Source organism: Notechis scutatus, chromosome 1, assembly GCF_049901735.1.
Source record: "Notechis scutatus isolate UNSWTSFEM ecotype Mainland chromosome 1, rNotScu1.2, whole genome shotgun sequence".
NCBI classification, from domain to species: domain Eukaryota; kingdom Metazoa; phylum Chordata; class Lepidosauria; order Squamata; family Elapidae; genus Notechis; species Notechis scutatus.
The window spans coordinates 6,613,981-6,633,836 of NC_142009.1; the positions used below are offsets into that span (position 1 = coordinate 6,613,981).

At 40.8% G+C, this 19,856-nt stretch overlaps 1 protein-coding gene across 3 annotated transcripts in view; it reads right to left on the bottom strand.

Moving 5' to 3' along the window:
* TRIM37 (tripartite motif containing 37) overlaps positions 1-19,856 on the bottom strand; it is a 57,923-nt gene that overhangs the window by 20,358 nt on the left and 17,709 nt on the right. For all 3 annotated transcript variants that reach the window (XR_015747738.1, XM_087956071.1, XM_087956061.1), the window contains exons 9-17: positions 18,601-18,668; positions 17,577-17,701; positions 13,994-14,044; positions 13,419-13,500; positions 10,284-10,360; positions 6,365-6,544; positions 5,278-5,392; positions 2,705-2,917; positions 664-800 (exon numbers count right to left, since the gene is read on the bottom strand). Coding sequence is in view for 2 of the 3 variants with exons in the window: in XM_087956071.1 (XP_087812197.1) it covers positions 664-800; positions 2,705-2,917; positions 5,278-5,392; positions 6,365-6,544; positions 10,284-10,360; positions 13,419-13,500; positions 13,994-14,044; positions 17,577-17,701; positions 18,601-18,668 (1,048 nt within the window). In the remaining variant the exon portion in view is untranslated. The remainder of the gene's footprint in view (positions 1-663; positions 801-2,704; positions 2,918-5,277; positions 5,393-6,364; positions 6,545-10,283; positions 10,361-13,418; positions 13,501-13,993; positions 14,045-17,576; positions 17,702-18,600; positions 18,669-19,856) is intronic.

A 19,856-nucleotide genomic window follows, 5' to 3' on the forward strand; every position in this document is an offset into this window, starting at 1 on the left:
CTACTCTTCGGTGGAACAAATGCTTTTTCTGGAAACTGGTCTCTGGTTCCAAAAAGTTTGGGGACCTCTGCTCAATCCCATCACCCCAGCCACCTCTCTAAGTATGACAACTTGTTTCCATTAAATTGTGGGTGCTCCATCAGTGGAGGTTTTTAAGAAGAGATTGGACAACTATTTGTCTCGAATGATATAGGGTTTCCTTCTTGAGCAGGAGGTTGGACTAAATGACCTCCAAGCCCCCCCCTCCAAAAAAACAACTGTTATTCTGAGAGAGTTAACACCAATTTTTGAAGAGAATATTTATCTATCCCTTATTTAGAATGTCCCTTTCATCCGTGAAATTCTATGTATTTATCTATAAAAGATCTCTGGCTTTCCAATCTGATTGTCAGGTTTACAATTAAAGTGCTTCCCAAGGCAGCTTAAATATATGGATTAGTTGCAGTCCAATCCTACGCACAGGAAGCCTCACCAAGTTGAGAGGATGTGGGAAAAAAATATCTCGGCTTTAGGCTTATATGAACATTAAGCCTTCCCGGTGACAGTTTTGGAACATCGCTGAAGGGTTGGGGATTTTTTTTTCTTCCACCCCTACTCAAGAGACGTGAAAGGGAATTTACACATCAACAGACGCAGGGAAGGGAAATCCCGGCTGTGACTTACATGGTCTCTTCGTCTATGTCGTTCTCCTCCGTGTTGCTGGTGGCTGTTGAGCTCACGGAGGAGCTGCTGCCGTCCAAATGGTTTGCCTCATCTTGCCCCACAAAATCAACATCCAGATCCCCGTCGGAGAGTTCGTGCTGCAATTAGAGAGAGATTTGGAAAGAAAATAATTCACTTTGAGTAAGAGCTGCAAAGAAAGCAGCAACCCTCACACAAACAGTTAATTAGAAAGGAAAATATATGACCCTGAAAATCAGCTTCCATAGGGACACTTCAAATCCTCTGTTTATAAAGCCAAAGAGATGAATTAGAGGTAGTCCTTGACTTACTACAGTTCATTTAGTGACTGTTCAAAGTTACAACAGCACTGAAAAAAAATGATGAAGTTTTTCACACTTACGTCCGTTGCAGCATCTCCATGGTCCTGTGATCAAAATTCAGACGCTTGGCAACTGACTCATATTTATGACGGTTGCAATGTCTTGTGGTCATACAATCCCCTTTTGCGACCTTCTGACAAGGGAAATCAATGGGGGAGCCAGATTCACTTAACCACTGTGTTGCTAACTTCACAACTGCAGATTCACTTAACAACTGTGGCAAGAAAGGTGATAAAATGGGGCAAAACTCACTTAACACATGTCTTACTTAACAACAGAAAGTTTGGGCTCAATTATGATCCTAAGTCGAGGACTATCTGTAATTCCCTTACTGACATGAGTGGTCAGGGAGAAGGAAGACAAAGCACTGAAATGTATCATTACTGATATCGCAAGTAATCTTTAACAACTTCAGGTAGTCCTCAACTCAGGACCGGACTTTACATTGCTACGCAAGGTGATTGTGAAATAGTTGTGCTTAATTTTATGACCTTTTTTTGCCCCCCCAAAGTTGTTAAGTGAATCACTGCAAGTCCAGGTTCCTGCATTGACTGCTGATCGGGGAAAGTTGCAAAAGGCGATCGTGTCACCCTAGAATGCTGCAACCATCATTAAATACACCCAGTTGCCAAGCCCCCCAAATTTTGATCATGTGACCAACAGGGATGCTGTGATGGACACAACAAGAGTCTTGCTTAGCAACAGAAACGTTGGGCTCAAAGGTGGACGGACTTGTACTTTCCATTCACTGAGCTGCACAGGTGCTGTTCAGGAGCAACAGCACTTGGACTTATATACCCCTTCACAATACTTTACAGCCCTCCTCTCTAAGTGGTTTACAGAGCCCAACAATCCGGGTCCTCATTTGACCCACCTCGGAAGGGTGGAAGTCTGAGTCAACCTTGAGCCTGAGGAGATTCGATCTGCCAAACTACTGGCAGCCAGTGATCAGCAGAAGCAGCCTGCAGTACTGCAGTTTAACCACTACGCCACCGTGGCTCTTCCGTAGGCAGTAAATTCATTGGAACAGGGGGCAAGAATGCAGGTAGTCCTCGAGTTACGAACGTAACGGAGCCTGCCCATTCCATTCGTAACCCGAGGATTCGTGGGAGTGAATTTTGTACCTTGAACAGGATGACTCCCTCCTTTCACCCACACGTTCGCTAATCAAATGCGTCATTCGTGAATCGCACATGAGGTATTTCAGGGTGGGGAAGGCCAAGTGGGGGAGGGGGATGCTAGTGATGAAACAGGCCACCTGCTTAAGACCACCCAAGATCTCCCCGACCCACTGAAATACCTCATGCTCCCCACAACTGCTTCCCCCACCCCTCAACCTGCCACATTGGGTCACCCTGCGAAGATCTAACAGGCCGTCTCTTCTCCAGCCTCTCAGCTACATGCTCCCCTCCTCCGATGGTCCTTTTAGGCCTGCGCAGGCCTCGCCCGGCACTTGGCAGCCCGAGTTCAGTTTTAGCCAGCGAAGTGCAGGATGAATGTTGCAGCAGCCTCTGCGATTGTTCGTAAGGATGAGCGACTGCCGTGGTGCTGCAGGGTTCGTCATTTCGGAACTTGTTTGTAAACGCTAGGCAGCACTTAAAAGCGTAACTTCAAATGTTCGCTCAGGGAAGGCTCGTCACCCGGGGACTACCTGTACTTACGTTAAAGTCTTCATATTGGACTTTTTCCTCCTCTTCTTGTTTTGTGTCTCTGGGAGGCGCTGTGCCGGCCACGGCTTCAAGAAGCACTTCTGCGTTTGGTCCCGATTTCTTTGGTCTCGTTTCCGGGCCCTCATCGCTTTGTGGGCTGAGGTGAGTATCAGGAGAGGAGACGCCATGGGATTTCTGGATCCGGGAAAGCTCGATCGCAAGCCTCTTTGTTTTTTTAAACAAGTAAGCAAAAAAGAGGGGAGGGGGGGCGGAAACAGACACTGAAAAGTTGTGTTGATGGGATTTTTGAAAGCAGCGAGAGCAGGACCCGACCCAAACTAAGATGCTCTAATTTGGGAGCATCACTGGTCCAAGAGTCCTCTGTGAAGACGATACCGAATCAGGTCTTTTTCTAGAATTTTTGAAATGTTTTAAGAATTTAAAAGTAGTTAAAACAGATGATTTAATAATGGGAAACCACGAAGGGATAAAAAATGTTGGGAAATCAAAAGGGGGGAAAAAAGGAAATTCTGAACTCTGAGGGAGATGGGTGGTTAAGAGGAACAAAATATAAAGAAATGTAGATCAGTAAAAAGTGTTTCAGTGGCATATACATGAGAAGTGGCTGAATTATATACAGAATTTAGGTGCAAAATGATTTAGGTTAATCTAAGTAAAAATTACCTTAAAACGTGTACGCAAAAACACATGCCTGCATTTGAAAGATTAAATATTCTTATGTCGTTTGTTCATAACTGTCCAAGGGGGGGTTCCCAGGCGATAATTGGCATCCTTGGACTGAATGCCCCCCAAAAAAAAAAAAAATGCCCAGCTAGTTAGTCAGAAATGACAAGGAACACCTCCAAACAACATGCAACTGCAGCAATCTAAACGAAGCCTGGGAACTGGTGCCACCACCTTCCCATCCTCCAGCTCCCTCGTCTCTGAAGGGTCCTTGGTGCTTTCTTGAGCTTGCAGACGTTTCAATACCTAAACTAGGTAACTTCATCACCTAGTTGGGTAATGAAATGTCTGCAAGGAAACAACCAAGCTCAGAGAGCACCAAGGACCCCTCAGTTCAGCGCGGAGCTACACCTGTTCTCCTTTATCTGTCTTCTCTACTGCAAAAGAAACCAGGTAACAGAAATGGGTGATACAAACGCTTTCCTCCACCTGGTCTCCACAATGCACAACAGATTGCTACAGTCGGTTAGACTCAGCTTCTGGATCCGTGAGGTTAAACAGAATAGTAAGAGTTGGAAGGGACCTTGGAGGACTTCTAGTCCCACCCCTGGCTCAAGCAGGGAACTCTGTACCATTTCAGACAAGTGGTTGTCCCATCTCTTCTTGAAAACTCCCAGTGATGGAGCAGCCACAATTTCTGGAGGCAAGTCTTCCCACTGATTGTTCTCACCGTCCGAATTCTAATTTTTATGTTCAATTCCTGCTCTAATTTTTCCAACAGCCAACCATTAAAAACAAAGCATTTAAACTGGCTATCATCAGAATTTCCATGACACGTATTCAACGAGGCACATGTAGGGTTTGAGACCTGAAGTTTAAAAGGTGTTTCAGGGATGAGGAGGTGCATACACCAATCCTGCTGCCTCATGCTTAAAATGCTGCACTTTTTCTTGGGCTCATCTCAAAGCCTGAAATTCCCAAAAAAGGACATGCCTGAATTAAGGAGGTACAAAAGCATGCTCAGGCCTACTCTAAAATACTTTGTCGCCTAGCGTACTGTCGACAGCCTTTACCAACCAGGTACCTTCTAAATATAATGAAATAAGTACAAGTGCAAACAGTGTCGATTTTGGCTAGGGAATTATGACCAAAAACATCCAAGAAGCACCAGACAGGGAAAGTGGTGTTCATAATAATACTAAGCGAGATAAGTCAGTTTTTCTTTAATACAGGTAATCCTCGACTTATGACCACAATTGGTACCAGAATTTCCACTGCTAAACAAATGCACATCCATTTTTACAATCATTTTGTTGCCACAATTGTTAAATGAATTGCTGCAGTTAAGTGACACACGTGGCCGTTAAGCAAATCTTGGTTCCCTCATTGACGTTGCTTGTAGACTTATATACTACTTCATAGTGCAATGGTGATCACATGACCCCAGAAGGCTGCAACTGTGAATTGCAGGTTGCTAAGTGCTCGAATTTTGACCATGTGACTGTGGGAATGCTGCCATGGTTGTAAAGGTGAGGACCAGTCCTAAGTCAATTTTTCAGTGCCATAATAACTTCGAAAGGTCACTAAACAAGTGGTTGTAAGTCAAGGATTATCTTTATATCCTTAGCTTGAACCTTTTTACACATACTTCCAAGTTTGAATTAGAAAAAAAGGAACACATATCAGTTATTAAAATCTTGGGAAGGCAATACAACATAGAAAAGGAGAATAAGCAGTGTTAGTATTTTAATGCTTTAATCCAATTTCATGGTTTTAATATGATTTACGTGTTGTTTTAACTTTTGATTGGGAACAGTCCAAAGTTGGTTAGAAGATAGATGGCTATGTATAAATGTTTTAAATAAATAAATATTTATGTATTGTGTGCAGGTACTGCTTACCTCTTTCAGATTATTTATTTGCTGGACGTGGCTTGTTTGAGCAGCTTCCAGCTGAGAAATGTACCAGTACTGATCCCGACATTTCTGGAAGAATGTAGGTGAACGCACCTGGAACCTTTAGAAGAAAGAGCATGTCAAAAGGTTCACCAAGCTTACTCCAAAAAAATGCAACTCATTTCAGCATTTGGATTCTCTCCAACTTCCTCCAGTATGTGTATCCTTCCATAGCCCAAACAAGACAGTGTTATTAGGAGAAGCAGGACTGTGTTATCCAGCACTATCTCATTTACTTGAAGGGATTAGGGCTTTAAACTGCATTCAGTTAATTAAACTGGCTAATGCTAAAATGTCACTCTTTGTTTATTGACGCTTGTTTACTTGGCTTCTGAAATGGGACTGGGAAAATTGTATTTCCTTTCAACACTTAAGTGCTAGCTGTTATTCGTTAAGCTGCAAATAATCCCAATAAGGAATCTGCTAAGAGATTTAAGCGATTATCTAATTTTGCTTAGGGACCACCAAGTCATTTGTATTTAACATTTATATGCCATTCTTAAAAAAAACAGATTTTCCCAGGATGACTTACAACAAACTAAAATGTTCTAAAACAATCAAGCTATTCATTGAAACATTATAATTAAAATGGGTAACATAGAAAAAGGAGCAATAAAAGGAGCAATAAAAGATTAAAATGTACCTGGCACAGAAAAGATAATAAGGTCTGCAGGAACCAATTTGGATCGGTCAACGGCACCAGAGGTTTTGTCTTCTGAGCTTTCAGACTTGTGCTGGAGCCCATCTTTACAGAACTTCTTTCTAGCTTGGAAGACCTCCGGTCCCGGGGCCGACTCAGATTGGATCCTGCAACATTATCCTGGGACACATATTATTTGCCTTCATTCATAATAAAAGTCTTGCCTCAAACAGTCACGTATCAACAATATTCCAGCGAAGAAGGGCTACCCATGAAAAGAGCCCCTCTTCTTATCTTTGAAGCCTACACATTTAAGACCAAGAGCCCCTAATGTAGCCCAGGTTTTGATGGCCATGAAGCCCAACTATGATGCCTTTTCATAGTCTTTCTTACCGTAATATGACCGTGTCATTCTGCCTGTTCAAATAGCCTTCATTGGCAAGCAAATCCAGTCGGAAAAACCTGTTGTAACCCCAGCATTCCCCAACTTCAAAATCAGATGCAAATTCTCTAATGATGTTTTTGGCAGGGTCATTAGTGGATTGATGGACCATCTCAACACGATATTCATATCTGGAAGGAAGGAAGGGAACAGCATTTCATTCTTTCTGTATTATATCTGTGCATTCCCATATTTTCCCCAGGTAATCTTCAGATGAACTTGGGTGGATATAATAAGATGCAATGAGAAGGAAATATTGGTGCCCAAAAAAATGAATTACATAAATGGAAATTTAATCCGATGAGCAAAGTCAATAGGAAATCCAAATTTACCTAATAACTGCATGATTCATTAAACGATTGCAGCAAAAAAAAAAAAAAAAAGGTAAAATCAGGTGCAACTTTCTTAAAGACTGCATCACTTAGCGACCCAATCCCAACTGTGGTCATACATCAAGGACTACCGATACTCAGATTGATATAATAATGTATCTTGCCATAGAAATTCAGAATTTTAAGTTTCTTTATGCAATGTTATTTCATTCATTCATGCTATTTTTATATACTGTATCCCATTTGCCCAAAGATGCTTTTTTTAACAAGTGGATTTTTTCCCCCTTGAAAATGTTTCACTTCTCATCCAAGAAGCTTCTTCAGTTCCCCATAGACATGCATCCCATTTATATTTATATGCATCTGAGGTACATACAGAGCAATAATAATTGCAACCAATCTCAGGGAGCGACAACCAGTTTTCTGGCTCTCAGTACATTCCTACATGTGTCACTGAAAACTAAAACACAACAAAAGGCCAACATTTGGGCAGGTCGGGGGGGAGAACAGAAAAGACATCCTTACACCGGTAGTCTTAAAAAATTTTGTTTAGTGATTGTTCAAAGTAACAATGGCACTGAACAAAGTGACTTATGACCATTGCAGCATCCCCGTGGTCACGTGATCAAAGTTCAGATGCTTGAAAACTGGTTCATATTTATGACGGTTGCAGTATCCCAGGGTCATGTGACCATCTTTTGCGACCTTCTAACAAGCAACGCCAACGAGGAAGCCAGATTCATTTAACAGTCATGTTACTAACCTAACAACCACCGTGATTCACTTAACAAATGTGACAAGAAAAATCGTAAAATGGGGCAAAACTCACTTAACAAATTCCTCACTTTAACAAACATAAATTTTGGGCTCAATTGAGGTCATAAGTTGAGGACTACTTGTATAGAACTAATTTAAAGTTTATAATGCAAAATACATATTTTTCAAAATTTTAGGCACGCATTAATAATTGATAGAGATGTTCTCGACCAAAAGAATACAGTGAATAAAAATCACAGATCTGTTTTCATTGGGCTCATCTTAGACCTACAAAATAACCCAATATCTTACATTATCTGGAAGATTTACAAGATATTAGTATATCTGATGTTTTCAAGGATGCATATTCCAAATTTATATTTTTGTTGAGCGTATAAAATATATATGACATCTTTCATTGGACACATAAACATAAAAGGTACTACTGTGGTGCAAAGCAAAGAAAAAAAAAGAAAAAGAAAGAAAGAAAGAAAGAAAGAAAGAAAGAAAGAAAGAAAGAAAGAAAGAAAGAAAGAAAGAAAGAAAGAAAGAAAGAAAGAAAGAAAGAAAGAAAGAAAGAAAGACATTCAAGTTCTGGCCATCCCACGCAAGACTGTGCATGAAATGCCAAGGGCACTGCAGATGGTGCGGTGCCTTGGCATTAAAATGCCACCAAATGGTTTAAAATGAAAGGAGACAAATAAGTACATAACCAACCTTGGGAACTTATCTGGGAGATTTAAAGTATGCAGTGACAGTTGTACCCTATCTTGAAAAACTGAAGCAATCAAGATAAAAACTAAATCTTACTCTAAATGTCCAAGCTTTCCCAAAAGAAAGAATTCAGATAAAATATATTAAATAGCAAACAGAACCAGGGATCAGGATTTGGGTTTTGGAATGAGGTCTAATACATTATTTTATTTTAGATATCATGACTGTTTTAGAAGAAAGAATCCTCTTTCATGTATGGAAGATAGGCAAATTTCTCAGCGGGACTTCTGTTCCCTCCCAAAGTTAAGATATCTCTCTACAGCAAGTTCAGCACAATCCAGTCCAGGATTCTTAGCTTGCTAGCAATCTTCCAGTATTTGAGGGGCTGCCAGAAAGAGGAGGGGATTAACTTATTTTTCAAAGCACCAGAAGGCAAGACAAGAAACAATGGATGGAAACTAATCAAGGAGAGAAGCAACCTGGAATTAAGGAGAAAAACGAGTTAACAAGAAACTTGTCACAAAGTTGGTGCAGGAGAAACTGATTATTTGTCTAACAGTGAGGACAGTTAACCAAAGGAACAGCTTGTCACCAGAAATTGTGGATGCGCCATCACTGGAGGTTTTTAAGAAGAAACTGGATTGCTATTTGTCTGGAATGGAAAAGGCCAGGTCTCCTGCTTGAGCAGCGGGTTGGACTAGAAGACTTCAAAGGGCCCTTCCAACTTTATTCTGATTGGTTGCTAAAAGTGACTGGCAAACAACACGATTTTAAACAACAGAAACCATTTTCCCATATACTGAGAGCAATTGAATAGCCACACATAACAGTCTAGTCTAGTGCAATACTCAGCAGACAGAGCTAATGGACAAAGCCTGCACTTTCAAACTTCTAACAATTTCACATTTAGAAGAGAATATTTGTTGGTCAGGGTTATCCTAGTCCTGATGTTACCTATTTGGGTAATAAAATGTCTGCAAGAAAACAGCCAAGCTCACAGAACACCAAGAACCCTGCAGTTTCACATTTCACAGAACCATTTCCAATCCCGAAGAGAATTTCCGAAGAGTAACTTGAAGAGTACTAATGTTTGCCCATTTCCCTCTTTTCACGTAACTGAAAATTCATTCTTTAGCATTTATATTTTTGTTCACCTTTCTATCCCACTACAATTCAGAGACCCCTAAGGTTTGCATATAGTAGGAAACAAACAAGCAGCAATACAATAATAAAATGCTAAAATAAATTCCGTGCTAGCAGAAAACCACAAACAATAAAAATAGAACAGAAAAAAATGGCTTGATGAAATTTGAAGAGTCTCTGGAACATCTTAAAGCATCCAAAAGGCCACCAAGGAGACGGTTAGCCTGTCTCAGCTGGGATGCTGCTCACACAAAAGCAGCACCTCCTCATTTTAGCTCCCAGAGCTCCCCAAAATGGAGGATCAACAGTAGATTCGTTTTGGTCGATTGAACTGGGCGGGCTGATATCAGATGGAATCGGTGGTCCTGCAAATGCTGTGCTGTGAATCATGTGGAAAGTGCAGCAGAAAAAGATCCGTTTTTTTCACTCTAAGGAAGAACAGTTGAAATGAAACTAACACTTTTCATTTTTCTCTTGTAACTCCTAGCCAGATACTGGAGTTTAGCAGGTTAGATTTATAAAAGTCAAAAGTAACTGTGCCTCCACTTACATTAACACATTATTTAGGGATTGTCATCTGGTAGGACCACAAAAATGGGAATTCTTGGTAGTGGTCTTCTTTCTTTGTGGAAAATCACCCCCCACCCCCAAGATAGAGTTGCCTTCACTAAAATTTTGATTTTGTCAGTGGGCTGGGAACCACAAATTACTGCCAAATAGAGGGTAGGGCAAAAGGTTTTTGATAATGGGTATTTATTATATGGTGGTTTTTTTTCCCCAATTTGGTAAGCTGCCTAGAGTAACCAATGTGAGAGTTGGGTGGCTATACAAATTTGTTTAATGAATAATAAATAAAACATGGAACAATTTTCATTGTGAGAAAGGCATGCAGTAGATAATATCAGATGCTTGCATTAGTTCTTACTTGGATGTTTCTGGCAATCCGGCTGAGAGCTCAAGAAATACCGATAAATAGTAGCCACGTACCACTCCATTTCCATCCTTCACACACACAAAAATTAAAACAGAAGTTAGGAATAAATCTGGAGCAATCAAAAGACCTTTTGAAGTTCCTATTTATAGCTCCCTATTGTGACGGAAGTCAACTTTTTATCAGATGCAGAGCTCACCAGAAAGGTAACTCAAGATATTCCCTTGCATCTTTTTTTCTTTATTGCCTCAAAGAAATGGCTTGTTCACTGAAACATGCATCTCTTGTGTCATCTGATACAAAGCACCTGAAGTCAGGACTAAGAAGCAACAGATGGAAACTAATCAAGGAGAACCAGCCTAAAACTAAGGAGGAATTTCCCGACAGTGAGAATAAACCAGTGGAATGACTTCCAGAAGTTGTGGGTAGTACTGGAGGTTTCAAGAGATTGGACAGAAATTTGTCTGGGATGGTATATGGCTTCCTGGTTGGGCTACAAGACCTCCAAGATCCCTTCCAACTCTGTTATTCTGTTATCATGTGCTGACAGCTTGAACAAAAAGTCCCCCATAATGAATAAAAGCTCAGAGTTTCTTTGTCAGCAGAATAGCAATAGCAATTGCACTTAAGACTTCTATACTGCTTCACAGTGTTCTATATCCCTCTCTAAGCGGTTTACAGAGTCAGCATATTTCCCCCAACAATCTGGGTCCTCCTTTTATCCATCTCGGAAGGATGAAAGGCTGAGTGACCTTGAGACAGTAAGACCTGAACTGCCAAATAGCTTAATATTCATTCAGTAAACAGAACGCAAGAGAAAGCTACAGACATTCTGATCTCAAATGTTCAAATATGAAAAACAGAATCTAGGATGTCTTGTACAAAAGTTAGACAAGCTGTTAAAGCAAGTTATTTTTATCTTGTATCCATTTTTGCTATATTTTCAAACAATTTGTTTGACTAGGAATGGGCTTAAACGTAAAATAATGTCCAAGCTTTCCAAAAACAAGGAATTCAGGGAAGTAGCAATTCTGACATGACTCACTGAGAAAATAATGAGCTTTATTTTTAATAGTCAATGAAAATTACTTGTGGTTAATCTGCTTTTTTAAAGGGAAACAATATAGCATATTATCAATGGTTTTTTTGGCCGATCCATACCAAAATATGTTAATATTTATATTGAGGCTCTATGTTTAGTTTGCATTCATCAAAACATTACATTCAAATATTTACATTTTAAACTCCTGAATTTCAGCAAGTTGAACAATATACCAGGATTAATTATAGGACTAGAGTACTGAAGTGAATCAGAAGTAATACACTGCTCAAAAAAATAAAGGGAACACTTAAACAACACAATGTAACTCCAAGTCAATCACACTTCTGTGAAATCAAACTGTCCACTTAGGTAACAACACTGATTGACAATCAATTTCACATGCTGTTGTGCAAATGGAATAGACAACAGGTGGAAAGCATAGGCAGTTAGCAAGACATCCCCAATAAAGGAGTGGTTCTGCAGGGGGTGACCACAGACCACTTCTCAGTTCCTATGCTTTCTGGCTGATGGTTTGGTCACTTTTGAATGCTGGCGGTGCTTTCACTCTAGTGGTAGCATGAGACGGAGTCTACAACCCACACAAGTGGCTCAGGTAGTGCAGTTTATCCAGGATGGCACATCAATGCAAGCTGTGGCAAGAAGGTTTGCTGTGTCTGTTAGCGTAGTGTCCAGAGCATGGAGGCGCTACCAGGAGACAGGCCAGTACATCAGGAGACGTGGAGGAGGCCGTAGGGGGGCAACAACCCAGCATCAGGACCGCTACCTCCGCCTTTGTGCAAGGAGGGACAGGAGGAGCACTGCCAGAGCCCTGCAAAATGACCTCCAGCGGGCCACAAATGAGCATGTGGCTGCTCAAACGGTCAGAAACAGACTCCATGAGGGTGGTATGAGGGCCTGATGTCCACAGGTGGGTGTTGTGCTCACAGCCCAACACTGTGCAGGATGTTTGGCATTTGCCAGAGAACACCAAGATTGGCAAATTTGCCACTGGTGCCCTGTGCTCTTCACAGATGAAAGCAGGTTCACACTGAGCACATGTGACAGACGTGACAGGGTCTGGAGACGCCATGGAGAACGTTCTGCTGCCTGCAACATCCTCCAGCATGACCGGTTTGCCAGTGGGTCAGTGATGGTATGGGGTGGCATTTCTTTAGGGGGCTGCACAGCCCTCCATGTGCTTGCCAGAGATAGCCTGACTGCCATTAGGTACCGAAATGAGATCCTCAGACCCCTTGTGAGACCCTATCCTGGTGCGGTTGGCCCTGGGTTCCTCCTAATGCAAGACAATGCTACACCTCATGTGGCTGGAGTGTGTCAGCAGTTCCTGCAAGACGAAGGCATTGATGCTATGGACTGGCCCGCCCGTTCCCCAGACCTGAATCCAATTGAGCACATCTGGGACATCATGTCTCGCTCCATCCACCAATGCCACGTTGCACGACAGGAGTCCAGGAGTTGGGGGATGCTTTAGTCCAGGTGTGGGAGGAGATCCCTCAGGAGACCATCCGCCACCTCATCAGGAGCATGCCCAGGCATTGTAGGGAGGTCATACAGGCACGTGGAGGCCACACACACTACCGAGCCTCATTTTGACTTGTTTTAAGGACATTACACCAAAGTTGGATCAGCCTGTAGTGTTTTTTTCCACTTTAATTTTGAGTGTAACTCCAAATCCAGACCTCCATGGGTTGCTAAATTTGATTTCCATTGATAATTTTTGTATAATTTTGTTGTCGGCACATTCAACTATGTAATGAACAAAGTATTTAATAAGAATATTTCATTCATTCAGATCTAGGATGTCTTATTTTTGTGTTCCCTTGATTTTTTTGAGCAGTGTACAAGAATAATTCAAGTATCTCTTAAAGCTATCAATCCTATTTACTTAATTTTTAACATTGCTTGTCTATTTTAAGTTTAAGTTTTATATTTTATATGCTGCTTTTAATGCTTTTAATATTTTATCTGTACACTGTCCAGAGTCCCTCTGTGAGGGAGATGGTTGGTTTCTAAATATGATGAATAAATAAAATTAAATAAATAAATAAACATCAATTACAACTTACTGGATACACTTTTAGCCTCCAGCAAAGCCCAGAAATTTGAAGTGGTGGGCTGTAAACGGGATCTGCTCGCTGGCGTAAAGTGCTATTAAGAAAGTTGAAAAAGAAGAATTTAGCACATAGAATGATAGCAGCCTTTGAATATAGACTCAGTTCCACAAAGCAGCCATTCCTTAATAGCAAAAGCACTGACATTTAGACTTATATGTCACTTCACAGTGCTTTACAGCCCTCAGTGCTTTACAGAGTCAGCATATGGCCCCTAACAATCTGGGTCCTTATTTTACCAACCTCAGAAAGATGGAATGCCGAGTCAACCCTGAGCCAATGAGAATTGAACTACTGGCAGTTGGCAGAATTAGCCTGCAATGCTGCCTTTTAACCACTGCGCCACCATGGCTCTTAAAAGGTTATGCTTTGGATTCTGCTTCAGATAGGGGTATCCCAGGGTATGTGGAGAAACAGATGTAGAGCCAGGATGTCATTCTTTTCAGCAGACACATTTTTTCCTGAAATCCAGGGGCAGTCATCGCAGACCCACCTCTAAAGAATTAATTAGAATTAGGTAATGTTCTTACCTAAAATTTTCCAGGACAAAGGTAGTTGAATCATAAGCAGGAACTAACTCACTGCAGACAAAAAGAAAAAGGATGAGACCCCTATAATATATATATTTTAAAAACTCTTCACACATTTCCTTATTAAACTGCAGTTCCTTCACAGGATTTTAAAAAGGGATGGTAATAGTTTATTAAAATATATGGCCATAAACAAAACATACTGTTTTTAAAATCCATCATACAACCTTCAATACACACCTACGGTACTCATGCAACACATATTACATACACCTGGGCAACAATCAGGTCGAAAAGCTTCTAATCTTCATAGCAATGATACAAAAGTCTGGAGACTTTCTTATTTATTTATTATATTATATTATATTATATATATTATATTATTATAACCCCACCTGATTGTTTTTACAAATCATTCAAAGCACATCCAAAACTTTCTTCCTCTTATTTTTCCCACAACTCTCTTTGAAGAAAGTTGGACTGAGAGATGGTGACTGGCCCAAGGCCACCCAGTTGGCTTACATGGCTAAGGTGGAACTAGAACTCCCGGTCTCCTGCTTTCTAGCCTGGTGCTTCCACCACGAAACCAAATTGGATTGTTCAGTAGGCAATGCAGAACTGCTACATTAGAGTGATCCCAAAAATTTCTAATTAAAGAGGAATTTAATTCAGCCCTCTGAAATTGATAGATAGGATATTTCAGAAGCAGGTGCAGATACAGATAATCAGAGTTGGAAGGGACCTTGTAGGTGATCTAGTCCAACCCCCCGCCCAAGCGGGAGACCCTACACCATTTTTGACAAATGGCAGTCCAATCTCTTCTTGAAAGTCTCAACTGATGGTGCTCCCACAACTTCCAAGGGCAAGCAATTCCTTTGGTTGATTGTTCTCACTGTCAGAAAGTTTCTCCTTGTTTCCAGGTTAAATCTCTCCTTGTTCAGTTTCCATCCATTGTTCCTTTAGAAAATAGCTTGACCCCTTCCTCCCTGTGGCAGCCCCTCAAATATTGGAAGACCGCTATCATGTCTCCCTTGGTCCTTCTCTTCACTAGACTAGCCAAGCCCAGTTCCTGCAACCGTTCATTGTGTTTTAGCCTCCAGTCCCCTAATCATCCCGGTTGCTCTTCTCTGTACTATTTCTAGAGTCTCAACATCTTTTTTATAATGTGGTGACCAAAACTGGATGCAGTACTCTAGGTGTGATCTTACTAAGGCTTTATAGAGTGGTATTAGTACCTCCCTTGATCTTGATTGTATCCCTGTTAATACAATTTAGGATTGCATTAGCTTTTTTGGCGGCGGCTGCACACTGCTTGCTCATATTTAGCTGGTTGTCCACTAAGACTCTAAGATCCCTCTCACAGTTACTGCTATTGAGCCTGGTTTCACCCAGTCTATATGTGTACTTTTGGTTTTTCTTGCCTAAGTGTAGGACTTTACTTTTCTCTATATTGAATTTCATTTTATTAGATATGGCCCAGTGTTCTAGTCTGTCAAGATCCATCTGGATCTTGAGCCTATCTTCTTGGGTGTTAGCTATTCCTGCCAGCTTAGTATCATCTGCAAATTTGGTAAGTTCCCCTTCTATCCCCTCATCTAAGTCGTTAATGAAGATATTGAAGAGTACTGGGCCTAAGACGGAACCTTGTGGCACCCCACTGCTTACTTCCCTCCATGTAGACTTAGACCCATTAAGGACTACTCTTTGAGTACTTTTGCCAGCCAGTTGCATGTCCATCTAGTGGTGGTGCTATCTATTCCACTTTTTTCTAGCTTACTAAGAAGTAGGTTGTGGTCTACTTTATCGAACGCCTTGCTGAAATCTAAATATATTATGCCCACAGTATTTTGCTGGTCTATTTAGTCACTGTGTTGAAGAATGAATAAGATTGGTTTGGCATGATCTGTTTTTAACAAACCCGTGCTGACTGCTGGTTATTACTTTACTTGTTTCTAGATGTTGGCAGATCTGTTTTTTTATTATCTTTTCCAGTATCTTCCCGGGTATTGTTGTTAGGCTGATTGGTCTATAGTTTCCTGGGTCTGGTTTTTTTTCCTTTTTTGAAGATGGGAACCACACCAGCTCTTTTCCAGTCCTCTGGTAGTTCCCCGGTGCTCCAGGATTTTTGAAAGATATGGTGCAGTGGTTCTGAGATGACCTCTGCCAGCTCCTTTAAAACTCTAGGATGTAATCCATCAGGCCCCCGTGATTTGTTTTCATCAAGATCAGACAGGTGTTCTCTTACTATTTTTTTGCTTATTTTAACTTTTATTTCTGGTCTGTCTTTTACAGTTACGTTTTTGGTGGGTTGAGCTATAGTTTCTTTTTGTGTGAAGACAGAGGCAAAGAATGAGTTAAGCAGTTCTGCTTTCTCTCTGTTGCCTGTTACTTCCTTGCCGTCTTCTCTCTTTAGTGGACCGACTGTTTCCTTGATTTTTTTCTTGTTATTTATATGTTGGAAGAAACTTTTTTTTATTATCTTTGACTTTTGTTGCAAGTCTTTGTTCGTTCTGAGCCTTTGCTATCCTGACTTCATCTTTGCAGATTCTGGCTATCTGCTGATATTCTGCCTTAGTTGTATGTCCTTCTTTCCGTTTTTTGTACTTGTCCTTTTTTTCTTTCAATTTGCCAAAATGATCTGCACTATCATCTCAACTTCAGAATCTGTCTTAGTTTCAAAATACATGAATCTTCTTGGCAAGGAATATCTAGGGGTAACATGATAGCAGTGTTTCAATATTTGAGGAGCTGCCACAAAGAAGAGAGAGCGTCAACCTATTCTCCAAAGCACCTGAAGGCTGGACAAGATGGAAGCTTATCAAGGATAGAAGCAACCTGGAATTAAGGAGAACTTTCCTGACAGTTAAAACAATTGATCAGTGAAACAACTTACCTCCAAAGTTGTGGGTACTCCCACACTGGAAGTTTTTAAGAAGAGATTGGACAGCCGTTTGTGCGAAATGATATAGTGTTTCCTGCCTGAGCAGGGGGTTGGACTAGAAGACCTCCAAGGTCCCTTCCAACTTTATTATTCTATTATCACTGTATTTGTCTAAATACCATGGGTGTGGAAGCTTCTCAGAACTGCTAAAAGGAGTGTGGTAAACAGGAGATTGGTGGGTATATCTCCCCTTTTGCCTCATTCACACAAGCTTACCACTGGCTAATCTAAAACAACACTTTCATCTATAACTCAAAGATGCAATTTACAATGCAAAGAAAAAAAAAACTTTGTTTATATTTTCTATTTCTTAATTGCACGTTTTCCTCAGAGAATCATTTAAATTCTTCTTGACTAACGATGCAAACCTCTTCCCCAAAACTCACTAAGCTATAGTGACTAATTATCACAGACGTGTTTTCATTTTTAAAAAAGATGCGTTCCTCACATCCTTTGCGTAAATGCCAGGCCTTATACAAGTTGAGAAGGTTACATGTTTTGATCTCAAGTGCCTTTCATTTATTATGGCTGGCTGGGGAATTCTGAGGTTTGAAGTCCACATGTCTTAAAGGTGACAAGGTTGAGAAACAGTGATCTAGGTAAAACGCCAACCTGACCCATCATAAATAGCTGAAGTTGTACCTTGTAAAGTCTGGGGGGACAGGAGTGGTGACAAAAGACGCCATGGGCTTCCGGTGTACTTGTTGGAACATCATTAAAATCTCGGCGCTTTTTGAGATCAGCTCACTTTTACTGCACGACCTCAGCTGCAAAGAAAGAAATGGAGCACAAAGATAGGCCCAAGTCAAACAACCACCTTAAAATACAAACTGACCCAGACTGGATCAGCATTATCTTGGGACATGTACAGTATACTTGCCTTCATTTGTGTTAAAATACAAAGCACATAAAATCACAATGAATTCAATGCTAGACTAGAGGGGGTTTTGCTCTGACCCAAACAAGCTTTCTTCACTTTATAAGGTAGTCCTTGACTTACAACCATTTGTCTGAGGGGTCTTTGGTGCTCTCTGAACTTGGTTGCTTTCTTGAAGACATTTCATTACCCAAAGTAGCTAACTAGCACTGACTAGTTTGGGTAAGGAAGCTTCTGCAAGAAAACAGCCAAGCTCAGAGAGCACCAGGGACCCCTCACTTCAAGCCTGTGCTACAAATATTCTCCTTTATTGGCAACCATTCGCTTAGTGACTGTTCAAAGTTACAACAGCACTGAAAAAGCACCCCGTGACCTATTTTCACACTTACAATTGTTTTAACACCCCCATGGTCACGTGATCAAAATGTGGGTGCTTAACAATTGGTATGTATTTATGACAACTGCAGTCCCAGGGTCATGTGATCACATGTAACCTTCCCACCAGGCATCTGACAAGCAAAGTCGATGGGGGAGGCCAGATTCACTTAACAACCACATGAGTCCCTTAACTGCAATGATTTGCTTAACAAATGTGGCAACAAATGGGACAAAACTCACTTAACAACCATCCTGCTTAGCAACGATTGTAAGTTGTAAGTCAAGGACTACCTATACTGCCAGAAAATCATAGACAGAGTTTGTTATTTTAAACATAAAAATAATGTCTGGGTATCCGATCTTAAAATCGTTTTCCTAATATTGAGAATCCACAAAACTAAATCCCATCACCTGATGTTCTACTTCTTGCAGCAAAGACTCCAGAAGTTCCGTTTCTTGGGTGAGTGATGTCTTCTGACCTATTCAGTAGACAAAGAACCAAAATCTAAACAAAATGACACTATGCCAGCACTGTGCACTCAAGCCAAAGAGGCTTTAACACAGGGCCAACTCAAAGGTAGTAATGTTTAACTGTAAGAAGTCCACCATCTGTGTGGGGAAAATCAGAAGGGGCCTAGAGACCAGGACTGGAGAGGCATTACTTGGCAACAGTGCATACAAGAAGAGACCAGAAGTATTTATTTATTTAATCAAATTTAGAAGTTGCTCCAATCATAACCACAATTCTAGGCAGCTCACAAATACAGGTAGTCCTCAACTTACGACCACAATTGAACCCAGAATTCATGTTGCTAAGTGAGAAATTGGTTAAGGGAGTTTTGTCCCATTTTATCACTTTTCTTGCCACATTTGTTAAGTGAATCCCTGCAGTTGATTAAATTAATGATATGGTTAAGTGAATCTGGCTTCCTCATTGACTTTGTCAGAAGGTCGCAAAAGGGGATCACGCAACCCTGGGAAATTGCAACTGTCATAAATACGTTAAGCATAAATAAATATGTTAAGCATCCAAATGTAAATCACATGACCAAGGGGATGCTGCAACGGTCGTAACAGTGAAAAATGGTCACAAGTCACTTTTTTCAGTGTTGTTGTAACTTTGAGTGGTCACTAAACAAACTGTTGTAACTCGAGGACAACCTGTATAAAAAAGGTCTTTTATGATAAAAAGGACCATTAGGTGAGCATGCACATGCTATGTGATGTAGCACTAAAAAGCCAAGGCAAGGTGGAGCTGTGTTAACAGAAGCACTTGCATTCAGGTGGCAGCAGGTAATAGTTTCATTATGGTCTGTTCTGGTTAGGTCTCTATTTACTTTATATCATATTAGAAACTGTCCATCTCACTCACAGAGCAATTGTGGGCGATGCCCAATTAAAAACATAAAAACCATGTAAAAATATTATCAAAGGATTACATCTAATACTAGGCATCGCACATTAGCAAGGACACAAAGAAATTCCACTGGTCCTGGAGTTTCTTTGTGTCCTTTCTAAAGGTCTCTGGATGATGAGTCAAGAACTGCAATGTGGAACATTTCTTTTGTGGCTGTAAGAGTTAAATAAAGTCAACAAAATATACAAATTTAAAGGGGCAGGGAAGGTTTGGCTTGTAAAAGAAAACCTTAGAGGATATGAGAACAATT